Below are 25,913 nucleotides of genomic sequence, written 5' to 3' on the forward strand. Positions count from 1 at the left end.
TATCTAAGGAAGGCCTATTTATATTCAGGTCATCTTCTCAGACCTGCTATTTCTTTGGCTGATGTTGTGGCTACCTCAACTTTTTGGTTGGAGAATTTAGCACAACAAGATTTGGATCCTGACATATCTAGCATTACTCGCTTACTGCAACATGCTAATAATTTTATTTGTGATGCCATTTTTGATATTATCAAAATTGATGTTAGATCCATGTCTTTAGCTGTATTAGCTAGAAGAGCTTTGTGGTTTAAATCTTGGAATGCTTATATGACATCTAAATCTATATTACTATCTCTTTCTTTCCAAGGTAATAATTTATTTGGTTCTCAGTTGGATTCTATTATTTCAACTATCACTGGGGGAAAAGGAGTTTTCTTGCCTCAGGATAAAAAACCTAAGGGTAAATCTAAGGCTTCTAACAGTTTTCGTTCCTTTCGTCAAAATAAGGAATAAAAACTCAATCCTCCTCCCAAGAAATCTGCTTCCAGTTGGAAGCCTTCCTCTAATTGGAATAAATCCAAGCCATTTAGGAAACCAAAGTCTGCCCCTAAGTCCGCATGAAGGTGCTGCCCTCATTCCAGCTCAGCTGGTAGGGGCAGATTAAGGTTTTTCAAGGATTTTTGGATAAAATCTGTCCAAAATCATTGGATTCAAAGCATTGTCTCTCAGGGGTATCGAATAGGATTCAAAGTAAGACCTCCTGTGAGAAGATTTTTTCTCTCACGCATCCCTGTAAATCCAGTAAAAGCTCAGACTTTTCTGAAGTGTGTTTCAGATCTGGAGTCTTCAGGGGTAATCATGCCAGTTCCTCCTCAGGAACAAGGTTTGGGGTCACCTTTTTAGGCTTCCAGATAGATTCAGTGTCCATGACTCTGTCTCTAACAGACAAGAGACATTTAAAATTGGTCGCAGCATGCTGGCACCTTCAGTCGCAGTCATTCCCTTCAGTGGCTATGTGCATGGAAGTTTTAGGTCTCATGACTGCAGCATCGGACGCGATCCCCTTTGCTCATTTTCATATGAGGCCTCTACAGCTTTGCATGCTGAATCAATGGTGCAGGGATTATACAAAGATATCACAATTAATATCCTTGAATCCCAATGTACGACAATCTCTGACATGGTGGATAGATCACCATTGTTTGGTTCAAGGGGCTTCATTTGTTCGGCCAACCCGGACTGTGATCTCAACAGATGCAAGTCTTTCAGGTTGGGGAGCTGTTTGGGGATCTCTGACAGCACAAGGGGTTTGGAAATCTCAAGAGGCGAGATTACCAATAAATATTTTAGAACTCCGTGCAATTCTCAGGGCTCTTCAGTCTTGGCCTCTGCTAAAGAGAGAACCGTTCATTTGTTTTCAGACAGACAATATCACAACTGTGGCTTATGTCAATCATCAGGGTGGGACTCACAGTCCTCAAGCTATGAAAGAAGTATCTCGAATACTTGCTTGGGCGGAATCCAGCTCCTGTCTAATCTCTGCGGTGCATATCCCAAGTGTAGACAATTGGGAGGCGGATTATCTCAGCCGCCAGACTTTACATCCAGGGGAGTGGTCTCTCCATCCAGATGCGTTTTCTCAGATTGTTCAGATGTGGTGTCTTCCAGAGATAGATCTCATGGCCTCTCATCTAAACAAGAAACTTCCCAGATACCTGTCCAGGTCCAGGGATGCTCAGGCGGAAGCAGTGGATGCACTGACACTTCCTTGGTGTTATCAGGCTGCTTACATCTTTCCGCCTCTAGTTCTCCTTCGATGAGTGATCTCCAAAATCATCATGGAACAGTCTTTGGTGTTGCTGGTGGCTCCAGCATGGCCACACAGGTTTTGGTATGCAGATCTGGTTTGGATGTCCAGTTGCCCGCCTTGGCCACTTCCGTTACGGCCGGACCTACTATCTCAAGGTCCGTTTTTCCATCAGGATCTCAAATCATTAAATTTGAAGGTATGGAAATTGAACGCTTAGTTCTAAGTCATAGAGGTTTCTCTGATTCAGTGATTATTACTATGTTACAAGCTCGTAAGTCTGTCTCTAGAAAGATTTATTATAGAGTTTGGAAGACTTACATTTCATGGTGTTCTTCTCATAAATTCTCCTGGCATTCTTTTCGAATTCCTAGAATTTTACAGTTCCTTCAGGATGGTTTGGATAAGGGTTTGTCTGCAAGTTCCTTGAAAAGTCAAATCTCCGCTCTTTCTGTTTTATTTCACAGAAAGATTGCTATACTTCCTGATATTCACTGTTTTGTACAAGCTTTAGTTCGTATTAAGCCTGTCATTAAATCAATTTCTCCTCCTTGGAGTCTTAATTTGGTTCTGAAGGCTTTACAGGCTCCTCCATTTGAGCCTATGCATTCTTTGGACATTAAACTACTTTCTTGGAAAGTGTTGTTCCTTTTGGCTATCTCTTCTGCTAGAAGATTTTCTGAGCTATCTGCTCTTTCTTGTGAGTCTCCTTTTCTGATTTTACATCAGGATAATGCAGTTTTGCGGCCTTCTTTTCAATTTTTACCCAAGGTTGTGAATTCTAACAACATTAGTAGAGAAATTGTTGTCCCTTCCTTATGTCCTAATCCTAAGAATTCTTTGGAAAGATCCTTACATTCTTTGGATGTGGTAAGAGCTTTGAAATATTATGTGGAAGCTACTAAACATTTCAGGAAGACTTCCAGTCTATTTGTTTTATTTTTTGATCCTAGGAAAGGTCAGAATGCTTCTGCTATTTCCTTGGCTTCTTGGTTGAAACTTTTGATTCATCAAGCTTATTTGGAGTCGGGTCCGGCCCCCCCACAGAGAATTACAGCTCATTCTACTAGATCGGTCTCCACTTCGTGGGCTTTTAAGAATGAAGCTTTAGTTGATCAGATTTGCAAAGCGGCAACTTGGTCCTCTTTGCATACATTTACTAAATTCTACCGTTTTGATGTATTTGCTTCTTCATAAGCAGTTTTTGGTAGAAAAGTTCTTCAGGCAGCTGTTTCAGTATGATTCTTCTGCTTTTTGATTTGTTTTTTTCTTTCAAAAATTGAAATAAACTTATTTTTTTGGGTTGTGGATTAATTTTTTCAGCGGTATATGGCTTCTTTTATTTTTATTCCCTACCTCTCTATTGACTCTTGAGTGGAAGATCCACATCTTGGGTATTGATATCCCATATATCACTAGCTCATGGACTCTTGCCAATTACATGAAAGAAAACATAATTTATGTAAGAACTTACCTGATAAATTCATTTCTTTCATATTGGTAAGAGTCCATGAGGCCCACCCTTTTTTTGGTGGTTATGATTTTTTGTATAAAGTACAATTATTTCCAAATTTTCTTTGTTGATGCTTTCTACTCCTTTCTTTATCACCCCACTGCTTGGCTATTCGTTAAACTGAATTGTGGGTGTGGTGAGGGGTGTATTTATAGGCATTTTGAGGTTTGGGAAACTTTGCCCCTCCTGGTAGGATTGTATATCCCATATGTCACTAGCTCATGGACTCTTGCCAATATAAAAGAAAAGAATTTATCAGGTAAGTTCTTACATAAATTATGTTTTTTCATCTCGTTACTCTCTGACACAGCTCTTGCCTGGGCTAATCCCTTAAGGGAGACTAATAAACCTGTGATTTCAAATTACCCTGAATTAGTGGCCTCCTTTCAAAGGGTATTTGATGTTCCGGCTTGCTCCTCCTCTGCTGCTAAACAACTTATGTCCATTCAGCAAGGTACAAGATCTGTTGCTCAGTATGCCATTGAGTTCCGTACGCTTGCTGCAGAGGTAGGTTGGAACAATGAAGCCCTTGTTGCCGCCTTCTTTCATGGGCTCTCTGATGCGATTAAAGACGAAGTTGCTGCCAGTGATTTACCAGAAGATCTTGAGGCATTGGCGTCTTTTTTTTTTATCCTAATTGACATTAGACTAAGTGAGAGGCCCTCTTTCAAGGAGCGCTTGCGGAAGCCTCCTGTTCCATTGTCTCCTACGTGTTCATTCCCACCCATGCCTCCCTCTCCTCTCATGCCTCCTGGTCCCAAGTCATCAGGTACTGCTGAGCAGATGCAGTTGGGATTCACGCATCTCTCCGCGGCGCAGAGGGCCTTTAGGAGGAGGGGTTCTGCCTCTATTGTGGGTTACAGGGCCACCTTTTGAAGTCTTGTCCTACACGGCCGGGAAACGCTCACACCTAAGGTCCTGTCTGGGGCAGACCTTGGGTGGTTTATTCTCGTCCCCAGAACCGCTAAAGGAGAAGCCTTTGGTCACGGTTGTCCTTTCCTGGGTGGACTCCTCAATAGTCATCCAGGCTCTTGTTGACAGTGCTTTTGTATCAAAGCACTCCATTCCTGTTTTGCCTCGGTCTGTTCCGTTTGCTATTGAGGCCATTGATGGCAGGCCCCTTCAGCCAGCACTCCGGTTGTTCTGGGTTATCCCTGGCTCCAAAAGCACAATATCAGTCTCGACTGGCGCAGGTCCGAAATTTTGTCGTGGTCTCCGCAATGTATTTCCACTTGTCTTTTGAAACCAGTTAAAGTCTTGTGCACTTCTTCGGTATTCTTAATTGCCAGAGGATTTCCGAGAGTTCCTAGATGTTTTTGACAAGGTGCGTGCCGGTACGTTGCCTCCTCACTGGTCTTACGATTGTGCCATACTCCTGCAACTCGTAGCCATTCCTCCTCGTTCCCGGGTTTACTCTCTGTCTGTTGCGGAGAATTGTGCTATGGAGGAGTATGTTGCCGATGCTCTGTTGCGGGGGATTATCCGCAAATCCTGCTCTCCTGCAGGGGCTGGCTTTTTCTTTGTGAAGAAAATGGGTGGCGAATTAAGACCATGCATCGATTATAGGGATCTTAATCATCTTACCATTAAGAATGCTTACCCTATTCCACTCATTACTGAACTCTTTGACTGCCTCAAGGGAGCTACGGTCTTTACTAAACTTGATTTGAGAGGAGTGTACAATCTCATTAGGATCAAGGAGGGCCACGAATGGAAAACAGCATTTAACACCAGGAGCGGGCATTATGAGTATCTTGTAATGCCCTTTGGCCTATGTAATGCTCCTGCTGTTTTCCAGGAATTTATTAATGATGTCCTACGAGATATGTTGCAACAGTGTGTTGTGGTGTACATAGACTACATCCTCATACACTCACCCACACTTGAGGCTCATCGTTCTGATGTTACAAGGGTTTTTCAGAGACTACGTGAGAATGGCCTGTTTTGTAAACTCGAGAAATGTGAGTTCCATCAGACTCAAGTAACCTTCCTAGGTTATGTTATCTCCATTGCAGGGTTCTCCATGGATCCTGACAAGTTATCTGCAGTTCTGCAGTGGCCTCGCCCAGTTGGTCTTCGGTCTATTCAACGTTTTTTGGGGTTCGCCAATTACTATAGAAAGTTTAATAAAAACTTTTCTTCCTTGGTCAAACCTATCACAGACATGATCCGTAAAGAGAATGATCCACTCCATTGGTCACCTACTGCCATTAAGGCCTTTGATAGTCTTAAGACTGCCTTTGCTGACGCTCCAGTTCTGGCTCATCCTAACCCTGTCCTGCCTTTCGTTCTTGAGGGCGATGCGTCTGAGACTGGAGTAGGTGCCCTCTTGTCTCAACGTCCTACGCCTGACGGTTCCTTGCATCCATGTAGGTTTCTTCTCTAAGAAATTGTCTCCAGCGGAGTGCAATTATGAAATTGGCGACAGGGAATTACTGGCATGGAAGCATCTTCTCGAGGGTACTAGCGTGCCAGTGCTCATTCTTACTGACCACAAGAATTTAACTTATCTATCTGAAGCAAAACATTTGTCACCCCGACTGGCCAGATGGGTGCTATTTTTGTCTCGGTTTAATTATGTGGTCTCCTACCTGCCTGGTAGTAAGAATGCTAGGGCTGATGACCTCTCTCAACAATTTTCCCCTCTGTCCAAGGAGGAGTCTGTACCTACTCCAGTTATACCTCCTGACCATATTTTGGCTACCATACGTACTAATTTGACTTCTCACTTGGGGGAGGAGATCCTGGCTGCACAAACTAATGCACCTCCTGAGAAACCTAGTGGTAAGTGTTTTGTTCCTGAGAATCTTCAAACTAAACTTTTGCACACTTACCACTATCCTAAAGCCGCAGGTCACCCAGTGTAATGTCCCCTTTAATTCAGCCCCACCTTCTTTTGCTTTATAAGTGCACTTCCTGCTATCCTCTTTGCTTGATTATTTTGTTTGGCACAGGTTAAAGGATACACTCCTCCACTCCAGCTGACAGATATTGAGCCTCAAGCCTTTTTACCTATTAGGCTACTTGTTGCCTTCATCGCTATCCTGAACAAAGTACCTGACTCTTTTGTTACACATTTTGCTGTTCAGCTCCTCTCCGTTCTCAGCTACAGAACACTTCCTGTTTCCAGCGGATTGACTTTGTACAGCCGGATCTACACGCTGTTCCACGCTCACACCTTCCAGTAGCTTTCACGGACACTGCTACTGCTCCCTTCTCATCGTGTTAACATACACCAACCACCGGATTCATTCTACTACAGCTGCTAGTACTTGCAAGTATATCTCAATCTGTATTGAACTGCTAATTGTTATTTGTCTGCCATTCCTTGCTTGCAATACTTTGCTTATCTATTGGATAACCTGTTTTCTATCATTTGCTGCTTAAATCTCCAGTCTGCATTCTAACCATATCTTATGCTTTGCAACAATCAAAGTACTAAGAACATATCAGCCGTATATTTTTGCATAGTGTCATTTATACTTATATCAGCAGTTATCCTAACCTCTACCTGCTGTATTACTTTGCAAACACTCAGTTTCACTCTTACACCGCTGCTGGGAATCATCCATTACTATTAAAGTGCTGTATTAATACTGACACTGCAGGCTAAGTCTTTCCTGTGGTTGTTCCGCTATTACAGCTACACAACATTTAAATATTGTAGTTAGAACATAATAATCAAGCCTTAAAAAAAAAAAAAAAAAAAAAAAAAAAAAAAAAAATTTAAAATATAGCTGCTAATAGTAATGGATCCCCAAACTGTGAAAACTGAAATTGATACTCTTAATCAAAAAGTTGAATATCTGGCAAGAGCACTTACAGATTTGCAAACCGAGAACAAAGCCTTAAAGAATTTGGTTAAAGACATAGTTGCACCAAAAAACCCTGAGCCTCCAGAGCCACAGGTAAATCCACCAGCTTTATTTTCAGGGAAAAGAAATGAATTCAGAGACTTTAAAAATGCCTGTTATCTTCTATTCACCATGAAACCCAGGACCTATTGTTCTGATAAAATAAAAGTCTGCACAGCCATATCTTATTTAACTGCCGAACCCAGGTCATGGGCAAACAGACTATTTGAGTCAAATAATCCTATTTTGGAGTCCATTGATCAATTCTTTCTTTCCATGGCAGCTTTATATGAGGATAGTAATACCCAGATTCAAGCAGAAACTAAACTCAGAGCACTTAAACAGGGTAAACGTCCTGTTGAGGAGTTTATAACTGATTTTCAAATGTGGGCAACTGACTCCCAATGGAATAACATTTCCCTGAAAAATCAGTTTAGATTGGGACTTAATGACACACTTAAAGATGAACTTTCAAGGCTGGAGATGCCTGATACATTGCAAGGATTAATGAAACTAGCAACCACTTTAGACCGTAGGTTTAGGGAGAGACGCTCTGAAAAATTATCAACAGACACACCCCCTAGAAGGTTATTGTTCCCCACTACTGAAAAACATAATCACCAACAAACACCCATGGAGATAGGTGCCATTAAAGGTCCTCTATCAGCTGAGGAAAAAATGAGACGACGCATGTCTAATCTCTGTCTTTATTGTGCGAATAAGGATCATTCAGTTTCATCCTGTCCAATTTTAAACCGACAAAAGAAGGGTAAGCTGACTAGTATAAATTCTGCCACACCTAAATTAAGTGTAGACCACCAATCATTCACATTATCTCTGTCTTTGCAGTGGGATCTCCAACAAATCAAGACTGACGCAATAATTGACTCCGGGGCTTATGATTGTTTCATAGATTCTAAGTTTGTTTCTGTAAATAAAATACCTTGTGTTGATAAGCATACACCTGTGTTTATAAAAGTTATTGACGGTTCCTTCATACATAACGGACCCATCACACAGCACACCATACCTTTGTTAATTACTACAAATCATGGTCACACTGAATATCTCAGTTTCGATGTAATACCAAACTCTTTACATCCTATTATTATGGGATATACATGGTTGAAAAAACATAACCCGAGTATAAATTGGGTGAAACCTAATATTTTATTTGATTCCCATTACTGCAAAACCACTTGTTTCCCCTATCAGTTACTTGGAGCAGTAGACATAGCTATTCCTGCTGAATACCATGATTTAACTGATGTCTTTGATCTAAAAGAGGCTGAGGTCTTGCCTCCTCATAGGGTATACGATTGCCCCATAGATTTAATCCCTGGTTCCCAAATCCCATACGGGAAAATTTATCCACTTTCACAGAAGGAGTTGCAACATTTAAGGGAATACTTAGATGACAACTTGAGAAAAGGCTTTATAGTACCCTCTGTCTCACCTGCAGCTGCAGGCATGTTTTTTGTTACTAATAAGGATCAGTCACTAAGACCAATCATCGATTATCGGGCCTTGAACTCAATTACCATAGAGAACCGTTACCCTCTGCCACTCATCCCCGAACTCCTAGAACGCTTAAATGGCGCCACCATTTTTACTAAATTGGATTTGAAGGGGGCCTATAACTTAATAAGAATCAAGGAGGGGGATGAGTGGAAGACAGCTTTTAGAACGAGGTACGGACTCTTTGAGTATAAGGTTATGCCATTTGGGCTGTGCAATGCCCCTGGCACATTTCAACACTTTATAAATGACATTTTCAAAGATCTAATTGATGTGTGTGTTATCATCTATCTCGATGACATTTTGGTTTATTCTAGAGATACACAGGAACACATAAAACATGTCAGGTGGGTCTTAACAAGACTTCGTGAACATAAATTATTTGCAAAGGCAGAAAAATGTTTATTTCATGTACATGAAATAAAATTTTTAGGTTATATTATCTCCCCTGACAAAGTACAGATGGATCCTGAAAAAGTGATGGCAATTAAGAACTGGCCCAAACCCACTAACTTGAAATCTCTACAGAGATTTTTAGGGTTCGCTAATTTTTATCGTAGATTCATATACAACTTTTCTACTATTGTGAAACCACTCACAAATCTAACCAGAAAGGCAGTTCCATTTCGGTGGACCCCAGATGCTGATCAAACCTTTAACTTACTAAAAGACTGTTTTACTACCGCTCCAATTTTAAGTTTACCAGATCATACTTGTCAGTTCATTCTGGAGGTGGATGCCTCAGACACGGGCTTGGGTGCAGTTTTATCCCAAAGATCTGATGAGAAACATCCTACTCACCCCATTGCCTTTTATTCCAGAACGTTGTTACCCGCTGAAGTTAATTATTCAGTAGGTGACAAGGAGTTGCTGGCAATAAAATGTGCACTGGAGGTCTGGAGGCATATCTTGGAAGGCACTGACAAAGCTTTCATTATCTACACTGATCATAAAAACCTTCAATATTTAAGACAGAATAAGACATTATCTTCCCGTCAAGTGCGTTGGTCACTTTTTTTTGATAGATTTAATTTTTTAATAACATACAGACCAGGCAAACTAAACCTCAAAGCTGATGCCCTTTCTCGACTGTCAGATAACAGACCACACACAGACGACACTTTACAAATGATACCTTCTCATAAAATAATCGGAACTTTAAACAATCTTGAAGTTGATATTTTAGAGGCTTTAGAAAGTGACAGGCTGCCTACACAATTTCAATTGCACAAAGAACCAAACGGTCTTCTCACAATGAATCAGAAATTGTACATACCAAAACAATTAAGATCCAGAATCCTAGATCATTATCATGATCATCCTCTGTCTGGTCATTTAGGTATAACCAAAACAACCGAACTAATGCAAAGGAATTTCTGGTGGCCAAATATGGGTAAAACTATACAAGATTATGTCACATCTTGTGAGACATGTGCACGATACAAAATCGAGAGGAAAAAACCAATAGGTTATCTCACACCTCTTCCTATTCCTGATATTCCCTGGACTGTAATTTCCATGGATTTTATAGTGGAACTTCCACCATCACAAAATCACAACACAATCATGGTAGTCGTCGACCATTTGACGAAACTTGCTCACTTTATACCTTTAAAAAGTTTACCCACAGCCTCCCAAACTGCTGATACCTTCCTAAAACAAATTGTAAAACTACATGGGATACCAAATGTCATTATAACAGATCGTGGTTCTCAGTTTACCTCCCATTTCTGGAAGGAAATTTGCAAACTGTTAAACATACATCCTAGACTTTCAACGGCATATCACCCCCAGACTAATGGCCTCACTGAGCGAGTGAATGGTATCCTTGAACAATATCTTAGATGCTACATTACACACCAGCAGGATGACTGGCTCCATCATTTGGCCTTAGCCGAATTCTCTTATAATAATTCTGTATCGACCTCAACTAAGATGACCCCTTTCTATGCCACTTATGGTTATCACCCTCAAACCATCCGACTGCCTAAAATAGATTCTGCATCACCATCTGTCACTTCTTACTTAGCCAATCTACAGGATGCCCTACAACTACTGAAAGTTCACTTACACAAAGCCAAGACTGATCAACAACACTACTATAACACGAGACATCGTCCAGGTCCTGATTATAAAGTAGGCGACCAAGTGTGGCTTTCCACCAAATTTCTTAAACTTGTTATACCTTCTAAGAAATTGGGTAGTCAATTCATCGGACCATTCCGTATTCTACGTATTCTCAACCCAACAACTGTTGTGTTGGACCTGCCAGAGAAATACAAGATTCATCCTTCTTTTCATATATCGTTGCTCAAACCCTACAGAACCTGTGAAGAATTTCCGCGCTTAAGTGTTCCTCCACCACCTGTTACTGTCGAGGACCATGAGGAATATGAAGTTGATAGCGTCCTCGACTCACGTATACATCGTGGGAGACTGCAGTATTTGGTTCGATGGAAGGGGTATGGGCAGGAGGAGGACTCTTGGTTGTTGCACTCTCTGGTCCATGCTCCACGTCTTGTTGCTCTTTTTCATAGACGTTACCCTCAGAAACCCAATGCATCCTCGGTGATGATGCCCTGAAGGGGGGGGTCTGTAATGTCCCCTTTAATTCAGCCCCACCTTCTTTTGCTTTATAAGTGCACTTCCTGCTATCCTCTTTGCTTGATTATTTTGTTTGGCACAGGTTAAAGGATACACTCCTCCACTCCAGCTGACAGATATTGAGCCTCAAGCCTTTTTACCTATTAGGCTACTTGTTGCCTTCATCGCTATCCTGAACAAAGTACCTGACTCTTTTGTTACACATTTTGCTGTTCAGCTCCTCTCCGTTCTCAGCTACAGAACACTTCCTGTTTCCAGCGGATTGACTTTGTACAGCCGGATCTACACGCTGTTCCACGCTCACACCTTCCAGTAGCTTTCACGGACACTGCTACTGCTCCCTTCTCATCGTGTTAACATACACCAACCACCGGATTCATTCTACTACAGCTGCTAGTACTTGCAAGTATATCTCAATCTGTATTGAACTGCTAATTGTTATTTGTCTGCCATTCCTTGCTTGCAATACTTTGCTTATCTATTGGATAACCTGTTTTCTATCATTTGCTGCTTAAATCTCCAGTCTGCATTCTAACCATATCTTATGCTTTGCAACAATCAAAGTACTAAGAACATATCAGCCGTATATTTTTGCATAGTGTCATTTATACTTATATCAGCAGTTATCCTAACCTCTACCTGCTGTATTACTTTGCAAACACTCAGTTTCACTCTTACACCGCTGCTGGGAATCATCCATTACTATTAAAGTGCTGTATTAATACTGACACTGCAGGCTAAGTCTTTCCTGTGGTTGTTCCGCTATTACAGCTACACAACATTTAAATATTGTAGTTAGAACACCCAGGCAAGAACCAAATGATTTTGTCTGTCACTCGACAATTCTGGTGGCCATGTCTTCGTTCTGATTTTGCTGCGTATGTTGCCTCCTGCTCAGTTTGTGCACAGAATAAGACTCCTCGACGTCTTCCTGTGGGTCTTCTTCAACCTATTGCTAATGGTGAGCGTCCTTGGACACATTTTTCCATGGACTTCATTGTCGACCTCCCTGTTTCCAATGGCAATACTGTTATCCTTATAGTGGTTGACCGTTTTTCTAAAATGTCACATTGCATTCCCTTTAAGAAGTTGCCTACCGCTCAGGAGCTTACTTCAATTTTTGCCCGGGAGGTCTTCCGTTTACATGGGTTACCCAAGGAGATAGTGTCGGACCGGGGTAGCCAGTTTGTCTCCAGATGTTGGTGCTCCTTTTGTGCTCAAATGGGGATCCAGTTTTCCTTCTCCTCGGCATATCACCCTCAATCCAATGGGGCTGCGGAACGGTCTAATCAAGCTCTGGAACAGTTCCTCCATTGCTATGTCCCAGATCATCACAATAATTGGTCTGAACTGTTACCTTGGGCAGAATTTGCTCGTAATAGTGCTATTAATGCTTCCTCCAAGTTATCCCCGTTCATGGCGAATTATGGGTTTCAACCATCCTTGTTGTCCGATTCATTCATGTCTCAGGGTATTCCGGCTTTGGAGGAGCATCTCCGGCAACTCCGTTCCACGTGGGTGCAGATTCAGGATTGCCTTCATCGTTCTATGCAGCGCCAAAAGTTCCAGGCTGATCGTAGGCGTCTGCCTGCGCCTTCCTACCAGGTTGGTGAGAGAGTTTGGCTGTTCTCCCGCAATTTGAATCTTCATGTGCCTTCCAATAAACTGTCTCCCTGTTATGTTTGTCCTTTTCAAATACTCTGACGGGTCAATCCTGTGGCCTACGCTCTTGATCTTCCTCCTGCAATGCGCATCTCCAATGTTTTTCATGTCTCCCTCTTGAAACCATTGGTTTGTGATCGGTTTACCACTGTGTTGCCTCGTCCCCGTCCTATCTTTGTTGACAACCATGAGGAGTGTAAGGTCAGCAGCATTATTGACTCTCGTATGTCCAGGGGCCGCATACAGTATTTGTTTTACTGGAGGGGCTACGGTCCGGAGGAGCGTTCATGGGTTCCCTCCTCTGATGTTCATGCTCCCGCCCTCCTCCGTGCCTTCCATGCCCGTTTCCCCAATAAGCCTTTTGTCCTCCAGCGGGGGAGGGTACTGTCAGGGTTTTTTCCCTTTTTTGTTTTCCATGTGCTGCTGGCATCCATTTTACTCACCTCTCTTGACTCTGGTGCATACTTTGTGATGCTGCTCATTTCCTGCACTTCCTTTTATGGCCAGACTTGTGTACATCATCCGTGTGAGACAGGATGCAGTCTCAGAATTGTGATGTCATCACTTATTATTTAAAGGGCCTCTGTTCAGTATGCTTTGCCCTTGCGTTGTCTCAGACCTGTTTGTGAGAGCTCCTGTGTATTACCTGGCTGTCAGACGTCCCTCCTGGTTCCTGATCCCTGGCTTGTTCCTGACTCTGCTGTTCTCCTTGTTCCTGATTCCGGCTCGTCTGACTACTCGCTTTGGCTCCTGACTCGGCTCGTCTGACTTTTCGCTTTGGCTCCTGACTCGGCTCGTCTGACTACCAGCTCTGGTTTTGATTCCTGGCTTGTTATTTGACTTGTGGACTTTTTATTATTTTTTGCTATTAATAAAGGTGTGATTATTTTTGCACTTCTCGTCTGTCTGATTTCTGGCACCCTGACAATATTACATAAAAAAAATTGGAACATTTTACACCTTCAGTTCAAGTATTTATGATAGAAAAATTTGATTTTTTATGTTTTCTCTGCCTTTTGCAAAAGATTGACACATATAAGTCATATTCATACTTAATTAACAGGTAAAATCTTTTGTATTAAAGAATATGAAAAATGTATTTAAAGCTGGTAACTTTAGGGCCCTAACCAAAAGGTGTACCAACTTTTTTTTTATCTCTTTTCAGGACTATAGAAATTCCGACAGGGAAGAGAACTAAAGAATCTTGTGTGTTAGATTGTCCCAGTTTACCCATCACTAGAAGTGTTAGTACATCCAGCCAGTTGGATGAGAATCCATTACACAGACTGAGCCACATTGTTCCTACTGGCAGCCTCCCCACCAACTTTCAGGCAGCACCGGTATGCACAGAATTTTTTTTTCATTATTATCAGTAATTCAGTAATTGTGTTTTTCTATTGTCATTTTTTGTTTGGTGGTAAATGTAAATTTTTTCCAATATTATTGCTGTGTGTACATATGTATTTATATGTGTATTTATATATTTACAGACATATATACACATATGAACACATAAATACATATGTACACACATGTAGATATATATATATGTAATGATTAATCCCCTAATTTGAGAAAAAAGAAGATAAAGGTAGATAAGGACCACAGCTGCAGGTTAAATTTTTATGTGTTGGATGGGTGATGGAGAGCACTTCCACATAGGTGAATAGGAATGTGGTAATAGTGGTGTCTCTACAATCCCCTTTCAGATAATATGCGGTAATGCTGTTTTACTTCTGAGATGGGAGAATATTACTTCTTTGCACAGGGTAAAAACAGCGTAACCAATAATTGAGTGAATGTTAATGATATCATAAAGCCCTAGTTCTTGCAAGAAAAATAGTTAATATGCCAGCTTTGTAGAATTCCTAACTAAGCTAGGAGAGATTGCTTTGTGTAAGTATTTAACTAATAAATATCAACAGTAGGTAATTTGTCTCATCTAGTATCCAGTAACAACAGATTGAAAAACATATGTTTGAATGAATGACATAATCACAATTATTATTTCAGATGAGGTCCGGTATGACTCCTAAGTATCAGTTTGTATGGTCGCTTACCGGTAAGGATGAAGTTTGCTTAGTGGAGTAAAGTCCAGTTCAAAATAGCAAAGTTGTCTGCAGCTAGATGCGGCTAACAGTTTAGCAGAGAGACGATGTCGAGTGCACTTCCGGTGGCGTGTGACGTCACACGAAAGATGCTGGGAGCCGTAGTTCAGAAAGATTCCAAATCAGAGTCTGTCTTGGAGCTTGAGTGCAGTTGCTCAGAGTAAGCGGCACAAATACCAAGCAATTAGATAAGGGTGAGTTCATTATTTATAGGAAGTGGTTGTGTCGATATAGGTGCAAGAGCAAAAGGAAACAAAGGATACTCAAAGAACAAGGCCATTCACAGAAATATGACAGGATCCCCCCCCAAATGATCAACTCCGGGGATCAGGAGCAGGACGGTCAGGATGACGGCTATGAAATTGGGCAAGGAGTCGAGGAGCTGAGAGGTTAGCAGCTGGTTCCCAAGAATCTTCCGAGTCGGGGTAACCCTTCCAATGTATCAAATACTGTAGAGAGCCTCTGAAGAGGCGAGAGTCAAGGATACTGTGGACCTCATATTCATCCGGAGGTAGAGGTAACGAAGGTAGATGAGGATCCTGCATAGAATGGTGACGGAGAGTACGATAGGGTTTTAGGAGAGAAACATGGAAGGTAGGATGAGTTTTCATCTGGGATGGTAAGGTCAAGGTGACAGCGTTCTCATTCACTATTCTAGCAATGGGAAATGGTCCTATATAAGTAGAAGAAAGCTTCCTGGAAGGGAAAGGTAGACGAAGGTTACGAGTAGAAAGCCAAACGTAATCACCGATCCGATATCCTGGGGATGGTGTATGTCTTTTATCATAGTGGCGTTTGTATGTTTCTTTGGCAAGCTTTATATTTTCAGTTGTTAACGAAAAAGCATCCGAAATCGTGTTTACCAGTTCATTCACCACTGGACAGGTGTTTTGGTTAGAATTCTGCCAATGAAAAGTGGGATGGAATCCATAGTTGATAAAAAATGGTGAAGCTTTGGTGGAACTGTGGTAGGTGTTGTTGAAAGCAAATTCAGCAGGAGGTAGGAGGTCTACCCAATTATCCTGTCGAGCTGAAATGAAACAGCGCAGGTATTGCTCAATCCATTGATTAGTCCTTTCTGTTTGACCATTGGTCTGTGGGTGAAATGAAGTACTGAGGCGGCTGGTGATACGGAGAGTGCGGCATAATTCTTTCCATAGTCTGCTGGTGAATTGAGTCCCTCTATCAGAAGTAATGGTCGTTGGAAGTCCATGGAGTTTGAAGACATGAGAGAGGAGCAGAGTGACGGTCTCAAGTGTAGTAGGTAGTTTATGGTAGGGTATAAAATGAGCCATTTTACTAAATAGATCCACAACTACTAGAATAGTGTTCTGTTTATTAGAAATTGGTAGATCGACGATGAAATCAATGGCAATATCTGACCAAGGACGTTCCGGAGTGGGTAGAGGTATCAATTTCCCTGTAGCTGAGGTCCTAGAGGATTTTGAGACAGCACAAACCTTACAAGTCTTTACATAATTTGCTGTATCCGATGAAAGTTTAGGCCACCAGAAAAAACGAGAGAGAAGTTCTTGAGTCTTGTTGATGCCTGGATGCCCACCAAGTAGTGAATCATGAAACGTGTTCAAGACTTGTTCTCTAAGGACAGGGGGTACGTAAACCTTGTCATGATGATGATATAATCCATCGGGATATTGGTTCAGGACAGATTTAGGTAGGGTGGCATCTTTCATTTGTTCATCTCTGAAGAGCTTAGTATGGGTTACAGAGAGTCCTAAAAAATGTTCAGGAGGGATTAGAGGAGATTCTTCATGATGGATAGGAGGTTGAGGAAATTGGCGAGAAAGAGCATCGGCCTTTTTATTTTTTGAAGCAGGTCTATACGTGATGAGATAATTAAAACGGGCAAGGAATAAATTCCAACGTACCTGTCGTGCAGAGAGAGTCCTATTGCTTTTGAGGTACTCCAAATTTTTGTGATCAGTATATATCAAGATTGGTATTTCAGTACCTTCGAGTAAGTGTCTCCAATGTTCCAATGAAGCCTTAATTGCCAGTAGTTCCTTATCTCCTATCGGATAGTTTAATTCAGGAGAGGTCATAACCCTGGAATAGAAGGCAACTGGATGTAAGGGTTCGGAACTAGTTTGTCTTTGGGATAATATAGCTCCAAGTGCATAATTTGAGGCGTCTACCTCAAGGATAAACTGGAGTTTGGGATTGGGAAATCGTAAAATTGGAGCTGAAGTAAATGCAGCTTTTAAAAAGTCAAAGATTTGTTGTAATTGTTCATTCCATATGAACCTTCCCTCCTTTTTGGTGAGGTTGGTTAGTGGTCTGGTTAGGGCAGCAAAATCTTTTATAAATTTGCGATAGAAATTGGCAAAGCCCATAAACCTCTGGACATCCCTCTTAGTTGTCGGAGCTGGCCATTTGAGAATGGCTGATACCTTATTACCTTCCATTTGTATTCCATCTGGGGTGATTTCATAACCTAAGAAATTGATCCTTTTTGAGTGAAAAATACACTTTTCTAACTTCACATAGAGGGAATTTTCTCTAAGGCGTGTTAAGACAATTTTGACGTGTTTTATATGCTCCTTGAGAGTGGGAGAATATATCAAAATGTCATCAAGGTAAATTACTACGAAAAGATCTAGTAAGTCTCTGAATATATCATTGATAAAATATTGAAATGTGGCAGGGGCATTACACAGACCAAAAGGCATTACTGTGTATTCATATAAACCATAGCGAGTACGGAAAGCTGTTAACCATTCATGTCCTGATTTGATTCTAACTAAATTATAGGCTCCTCTGAGGTCTAATTTCGTGTAGAAAGAAGCATCTTTCAATCTATCTATTAGTTGAGGAATTAAGGGTAGAGGGTATCTGTTTTTTATGGTACGTTTATTTAATTCTCTGTAGTCGATGATAGGTCTGAGAGATTGGTCTTTGTTTCTAACAAAGAATATGCCCGCACCAGCAGGAGAGGTAGAGGGACGTATGAAACCCTTTTCTAAGTTTTCTTTTAAGTAAGTCTTGAGATGTTGTAGTTCAGAATCAGACAGGGGAAATATATGGCCATAGGGTATATCTACACCTGGTAGTAGGTCTATGGGACAGTCATATGTCCTATGGGGTGGTAGAACCTCTGAGTCCTTTTTACTAAAAACGTCAGTGAATTGGATATATTCTTGGGGTACAGTGACAGGTTCAGTGAGAAGCAACTGTTCATGGTATAGGCAATTGTCTTTACAATAGGAGGAATCAAATGAAACGGTAGATTTAGACCAAACAATAGTGGGATCATGTTTTTTAAACCACTGAATCCCTAAAATCACAGGGAAAAGGGGTGAAGGTATTACATCAAAAGAGGCAAATTCTGTATGATGTGTATCAGTGGTTATGCGTAGTGGAATGGTATGATGTGTTATTGGACCAGTGGAAATTTCTTTACCATCTACAAAACGAAGGAGACTTGGTTTTAATTTTTTAAGTAACGGTATTTTATTTAAGTGTACATAGTCAAAGTCAATGTAATTGTGGCTGGCACCAGAATCAAGTATTGCCTGGGTCTGCAGTCGCTGATGTTCCCACTGCAACAGAATAGGTAGAGAGCAATGGTTAGTTGGTGAGTGTTTTAAGGACAAACATATTTGTACCATCCTATGCTTACCATTCTTGCGTTGCAATTGGGTACAATCTCTGATGGTATGGTCTAATCCGCCACAGTACATGCATAAGTTGTTAGCCTTACGCCTGAGTTTTTCCTGTGGGGTTAAAGGTCCTCTTATAAAACCAAGTTCCATTGGCACAGATGATGACTTGGTGATAGTTTTGGATGGCAGAATGGGAGTGTGGTAGACTTGTGGGTGTTTCTGTACTGTGTCTGGGTAACGTCTTTCAGATCGTCGTTCTCTAATACGTCTATCTAAGGTTATGGATAGGTCTATAAGTTTGTCAAGGGTGTCAGGTAATGGTTGTCTAGCAAGTTCGTCTTTAAGGCTGTCAGACAAGCCCAGGCGAAATTGATTTCTCAAGGACAAGTCATTCCAGAGAGTATCAGCTGCGTATTTTTTAAAATCTGTTATATAATCCTCGACTTGTCTTTTGTTTTGGCGTAGAGAACGCATAGCAGTTTCAGCTGAGAGCTGTTTAAATGGGTCGTCATAGAGTTGTGCCATAGCTTTAAAGAATTGTTCAAGTGAAAAGAGAATTGGGTCATCAGTCTCAAAGAAAAAATTAGCCCATATGCGTGGTTCTCCCCGTAAATAAGAAATAGTGGTCAAGACTTTTAAGTGGTCATTGGGGTAAGTTTTCGGTTTTAACTGGAAGTATAGGTAACAGGAATTTTTAAATTCTCTAAATTCATTGCGGTTACCTGAAAAAGGTTGAGGAGGATTGGGCTGTGGTTCATGGGTACTTAATGTAACCTTTAATGTGTCAATTTTGTCATTAATGTACTGTTTAAGAGAGGTGTTCTCAGTTTGTAAGGCAGTCATTCCTTTTGTTAAATTTTCTACAGTCAGTGTGAGTGCCTCCACATGGCTGATTAATCCTGCTGGGTCCATATTCAAGGCTTGGTATTAGTGTAATGATTAATCCCCTAATTTGAGAAAAAAGAAGATAAAGGTAGATAAGGACCACAGCTGCAGGTTAAATTTGTATGTGTTGGATGGGTGATGGAGAGCACTTCCACATAGGTGAATAGGAATGTGGTAATAGTGGTGTCTCTACAATCCCCTTTCAGATAATATGCGGTAATGCTGTTTTACTTCTGAGATGGGAGAATATTACTTCTTTGCACAGGGTAAAAACAGCATAACCAATAATTGAGTGAATGTTAATGATATCATAAAGCCCTAGTTCTTGCAAGAAAAATAGTTAATATGCCAGCTTTGTAGAATTCCTAACTAAGCTAGGAGAGATTGCTTTGTGTAAGTATTTAACTAATAAATATCAACAGTAGGTAATTTGTCTCATCTAGTATCCAGTAACAACAGATTGAAAAACATATGTTTGAATGAATGACATAATCACAATTATTATTTCAGATGAGGTCCGGTATGACTCCTAAGTATCAGTTTGTATGGTCGCTTACCGGTAAGGATGAAGTTTGCTTAGTGGAGTAAAGTCCAGTTCAAAATAGCAAAGTTGTCTGCAGCTAGATGCGGCTAACAGTTTAGCAGAGAGACGATGTCGAGTGCACTTCCGGTGGCGTGTGACGTCACACGAAAGATGCTGGGAGCCGTAGTTCAGAAAGATTCCAAATCAGAGTCTGTCTTGGAGCTTGAGTGCAGTTGCTCAGAGTAAGCGGCACAAATACCAAGCAATTAGATAAGGGTGAGTTCATTATTTATAGGAAGTGGTTGTGTCGATATAGGTGCAAGAGCAAAAGGAAACAAAGGATACTCAAAGAACAAGGCCATTCACAGAAATATGACTATATATATATATATATATATATATATATATATATATATATATATATATATATATATATAGTGCATTGAAGCCATTTGCAGTTAAAGGGACATAAAACCAATTTTTTTTTCTTTCATGATTTAGATAGACGATAACATTTTAAAAAACTTTCTAATTTACTTGTAATCCTTTGTGGAAAAGCAGAAATGTAAGCTCAAGAGTGTGCACGTGTCTGCAGCACTATATAGCAGCAGTTTTGAAACAATGTTATACATTAGCAGGGACACTAGATGGCAGCACTATTTCCTGTTGTGTAGTAATTCAGGCATGTGCACGCTACCTACCTAGGTATCTCTTCAACAAATAATATGAGAATGAAAAAAAATTGATAATAGAAGTAAATTGGAAACTTTTTAAAAATTGTGTCCCCTATCTGAATCATGAAAGAAAATTTTTGGGTTTAATATCCCTTTAAGTAGATGAAAACTTATGCATCACATTTCCTCAGGGCCCCCTGAGCCTTTGTCTTATCAGATAAATACAGTTCTGATTATTCAGATTTCCTTCCATAAGGCAGGGAGAGTCCACAACTTCATTCCTTACTGTTGGGGAATACAACACCTGGCCACCAGGTGGAGGCAAAAGACACCCCAGCCAAAAGCTTAAATATCCCTCCCACTTTCCCTATCCCCCAGTCATTCTTTGCCTTTCGTCACTATAGAAGGTGGCAGAGAAGTGTCAGAAGATTTGAATAGTCCTGTAATGGGTATTTCTTTCATGTAATTGGCAAGAGTCCATGAGCTAGTGACATATGGGATATACAATCCTACCAGGAGGGGCAAAGTTTCCCAAACCTCAAAATGCCTATAAATACACCCCTCACCACACCCACAATTCAGTTTTACAAACTTTGCCTCCTATGGAGGTGGTGAAGTAAGTTTGTGCTAAGATTTCTACGTTGATATGCGCTTCTCAGCATTGTTGAAGCCCGATTCCTCTCAGAGTACAGCGAATGTCAGAGGGACGTGAAGGGAGTATAACTTATTTGAATACGATGATTTCCCTAACGGCGGTCTATTTCATAGGTTCTCTGTTATCGGTCGTAGAGATTCATCTCCTACCTCCCTTTTCAGATTGACGATATACTCTCAATTTACCATTACCTCTACTAATAACTGTTTTAGTACTGGTTTGGCTATCTGCTATATGTGGATGGGTGTCTTTTGGTAAGTATATTTTCATTACTTAAGACACTCTCAGCTATGGTTTGGCACTTTATGCATTTATATAAAGTTCTAAATATATGTATTGTACTTATATTTCAAGGAAAAAAAGACACAACCACACTCCGTAAAAATTTGACGATTTATTGAATGTATTTTTAAAATTCAAAAAATTCAAAAATAGAAATATGTGACAGCCTAGCCACTTGTTTTGGGGAAAGAGCGCAGCACACGGGCTTACGCGTTTCGGCTGTTAGCCGTAATCATAGCCTGTTGTGTGTCTGTGCTCCCTGCCTTTAAGAACACCTGAATATTTTCTAATTGGTTAAAAACATTATGCGCTTTTCCTCCTTCTAATGCCCAGGTACTTATATTTGCCATGAGTCAGGTTCATGTATTTCCTTCTGCAGACTGTCAGTTTCATTTTTGGGAATGTAAACATTTTTAAGAAATTTATTTCTTACCTGGGGTTTAGTCTTTTTTCAATTGACTACTTCTTGTAATTGCGGATATTAGGCCCGCGGGTGCGTCAAATGCTAAACTTTATTGCGTCATTCTTGGCGCAAAAAAAATGTTTGGCGCGAAAAATTACGTTTATGACGCAACTTCGTCATTTCCGGCTTCATATGTGACGCCGAGACCTTTCACACGGCGGCGTCATTAGTGACGCAAGTGTGTCATTTCCGGTCATTTTTGGCACCAAAAAAGACTTTACGTTACGTTGTGCGTCATACTTGGCGCCAAATTTTTTTCTTTATTTCAATACCCCTTGTGTGTTTGCCTCTTGCTTTTTGCTTTCATAGGCCTATGCTATTGCATTTTTTCCCATTCCTGAAACTGTCATATAAGGAAATAGATAATTTTGCTTTATATGTTGTTTTTTCTCTTACATTGTGCAAGATGTCCCAATCTGATCCTGCCTCAGAAGTTTCTGCTGGAACATTGCTGCCTGACATCGGTTCTACCAAAGCTAAGTGCATTTGTTGTAAAGTTGTAGAAATTATTCCACCGAATGTCATTTGTAATAGTTGTCATGATAAACTTTTACATGCAGATAGTGTTTCCATCAGTAATAGTACATTGCCAGCTGTAGTTCCTTCAACTTCTAATGTGCATGATATACCTGTAAATTTTAAAGAATTTGTTTCTGATTCTATTATGAAGGCTTTGTCTGCATTTCCACCTTCTAATAAACGTAAAAGGTCATTTAAAACTTCTCATTTAGCTGATGAAATTTTAAATGACCAACAACATAATAATTCATCCTCTTCTGATGAGGATCTATCTGAAACAGAAGATCCTTCCTCAGACATTGACACTGACAAATCTACTTACTTATTTAAAATGGATTATATGCGTTCTTTATTAAAAGAAGTGTTAATTACTTTGGATATTGAGGTAACCAGTCCTATTGACGTTCAGTCTAATAAACGTTTAAATGCTGTTTTTAAACCTCCTGTTGTTTCCCCAGGGGTTTTCCCATTCCTGAGGCTATTTCTGATATGATTTCTAGGGAATGGAATAAGCCAGGCAGTTATTTTATTCCTTCTTCAAGGTTTAAAAAATTGTATCCTTTACCAGCAAAATCTATAAAGTTTTGGGGAAAAATCCCCAAAGTTGATGGGGCTATTTCTACTCTTGCTAAACGTACCACTATTCCTATGGAAGATAGCACTTCCTTTAAGGATCCTTTAGATAGGAAGCTTGAATCTTATCTAAGGAAGGCCTATTTATATTCAGGTCATCTTCTCAGACCTGCTATTTCTTTGGCTGATGTTGCGGCTGCATCAACTTTCTGGTTGGAAAATTTAGCGCAACACGAATTGGATTCTGACATATCTAGCGTTGTTCGCTTACTGCAACATGCTAATCATTTTATTTGTGATGCCTTTTTTTTATATTATCAAAATTGATGTTAGATCCATGTCTTTAGCTGTATTAGCTAGAAGAGCTTTGTGGCTTAAATCTTGGAATGCTGATATGACATCTAAATCTAGATTACTATCTCTTTCTTTCCAAGGTAATAATTTATTTGGTTCTCAGTTGGATTCTATTATTTCAACTATCACTGGGGGAAAAGGAGTTTTCTTGCCTCAGGATAAAAAATCTAAGGGTAAATCTAAGGCTTCTAACCGTTTTCGTTCCTTTCGTCAGAATAAAGAACAAAAACTCAATCCTTCCCCCAAGGAATCTGCTTGCAATTGGAAGCCTTCCTCTAATTGGAATAAATCCAAGCCATTTAGGAAACCAAAGTCTGCCCCTAAGTCCGCATGAAGGTGCTGCCCTCATTCCAGCTCAGCTGGTAGGGGGCAGATTAAGGTTTTTCAAGGATTTTTGGATAAAATCTGTCCAAAATCATTGGATTCAGAGCATTGTCTCTCAGGGGTATCGAATAGGATTCAAAGTAAGACCTCCTGTGAGAAGATTTTTTCTCTCACGCATCCCTGTAAATCCAGTAAAAGCTCAGGCTTTTCTGAAGTGTGTTTCAGATCTGGAGTCTTCAGGGGTAATCATGCCAGTTCCTCCTCAGGAACAAGGTTTGGGGTTTTATTCAAACCTATTCATTGTACCAAAGAAAGAAAATGTATTCCGACCAGTTCTGGATCTAAAAATTTTGAATCGTTATGTAAGAGTACCAACTTTCAAGATGGTGACTATAAGGACTATTCTGCCTTTTGTTCAGCAAGGACATTATATGTCCACAAAAGACTTGCAGGATGCATACCTTCATATTCGATTCATCCAGAACACTTTCAGTTTCTGAGATTCTCTTTTTCTAGACAAGCATTACCAATTTGTTGGTCTTCCATTTGGCCTAGCAACAGCTCCAAGAATCTTTTCAAAGGTTCTGGGTGCCCTACTATCTGTAATCAGAGAACAGGGTATTGCGGTGTTTCCTTAATTGGACGATATCTTGGTACTAGCTCAGTCTTTACATACTGCAGAATCTCACACAAATCAACTAGTGTTGTTTCTTCGGAAACATGGTTGGAGGATCAATTTACCAAAAAGTTTCCTCAGACAAGGGTCACCTTTTTAGGCTTCCAGATAGATTCAGTGTCCATGACTCTGTCTCTAACAGACAAGAGACGTTTAAAATTGGTCGCAGCATGCCGGCTCCTTCAATCTCAGTCATTCCCTTCAGTGGCTATGTGCATGGAAGTTTTAGGTCTCATGACTGCAGCATCGGACGCAATCCCCTTTGCTCGTTTTCACATGAGACCTTTACAGCTTTGTATGCTGAATCAATGGTGCAGGGATTATACAAAGATATAACAATTAATATCCTTGAATCCCAATGTACGACACTCTCTGACATGGTGGATAGATCACCATCGTTTGGTTCAAGGGGCTTCTTTTGTTCGCCCAACCTGGACTGTGATCACAACAGATGCGAGTCTTTCAGGTTGGGGAGTTGTTTGGGGATCTCTGACAGCACAAGGGGTTTGGAAATCTCAAGAGGCGAGATTACCAATAAATATTTTAGAACTCCGTGCAATTCTCAGGGCTCTTCAGTTCTGGCCTCTGCTACAGAGAACTGTTCATTTGTTTTCAGACAGACAATATCACAACTGTGGCTTATGTCAATCATCAGGGTGGGACTCACAGTCCCCAAGCTATGAAAGAAGTATCTCGGATACTTGCTTGGGCGGAATCCAGCTCCTGTCTAATCTCTGTGGTGCATATCCCAGGCGTAGACAATTGGGAGGCGGATTATCTCAGCCGCCAGACTTTACATCCAGGGGAGTGGTCTCTCCATCCAGATGTGTTTTCTCAGATTGTTCAGATGTGGAATCTTCCAGAGATAGATCTCATGGCCTCTCATCTAAACAAGAAACTTCCCAGATACCTGTCCAGGTCCAGGGATATTCAGGTGGAAGCAGTGGATGCGCTGACACTTCCTTGGTGTTATCAACCTGCTTACATCTTCCCGCCTCTAGTTCTCCTTCCAAGAGTGATCTCTAAAATCATCATGGAACAGTCTTTTGTGTTGCTGGTGGCTCCAGCATGTCCACACAGGTTTTGGTATGCGGATCTGGTTCGGATGTACAGTTGCCCGCCTTGGCCACTTCCGTTACGGCCGGACCTACTATCTCAAGGTCCGTTTTTCCATCAGGGACTCAAATCATTAAATTTGAAGGTATGGAAATTGAACGCTTAGTTCTAAGTCATAGAGGTTTCTCTGACTCAGTGATTAATACTATGTTACAAGCTCGTAAATTTGTCTCTAGAAAGATTTATTATAGAGTTTGGAAGACTTACATTTCATGGTGTTCTTCTCATAAATTCTCCTGG

General features: G+C 40.7%; 1 protein-coding gene across 2 annotated transcripts in view; it reads left to right on the top strand.

The window, feature by feature from the left end:
• Positions 1 to 25,913, top strand: part of DENND4A (DENN domain containing 4A) — an 858,339-nt gene that overhangs the window by 652,152 nt on the left and 180,274 nt on the right. For both annotated transcript variants that reach the window (XM_053718534.1, XM_053718535.1), the window contains exon 27: positions 14,064 to 14,238. In XM_053718534.1, coding sequence (XP_053574509.1) covers positions 14,064 to 14,238 — 175 coding nt within the window. The remainder of the gene's footprint in view (positions 1 to 14,063; positions 14,239 to 25,913) is intronic.

Source organism: Bombina bombina, chromosome 6, assembly GCF_027579735.1.
Source record: "Bombina bombina isolate aBomBom1 chromosome 6, aBomBom1.pri, whole genome shotgun sequence".
Classification (NCBI taxonomy): domain Eukaryota; kingdom Metazoa; phylum Chordata; class Amphibia; order Anura; family Bombinatoridae; genus Bombina; species Bombina bombina.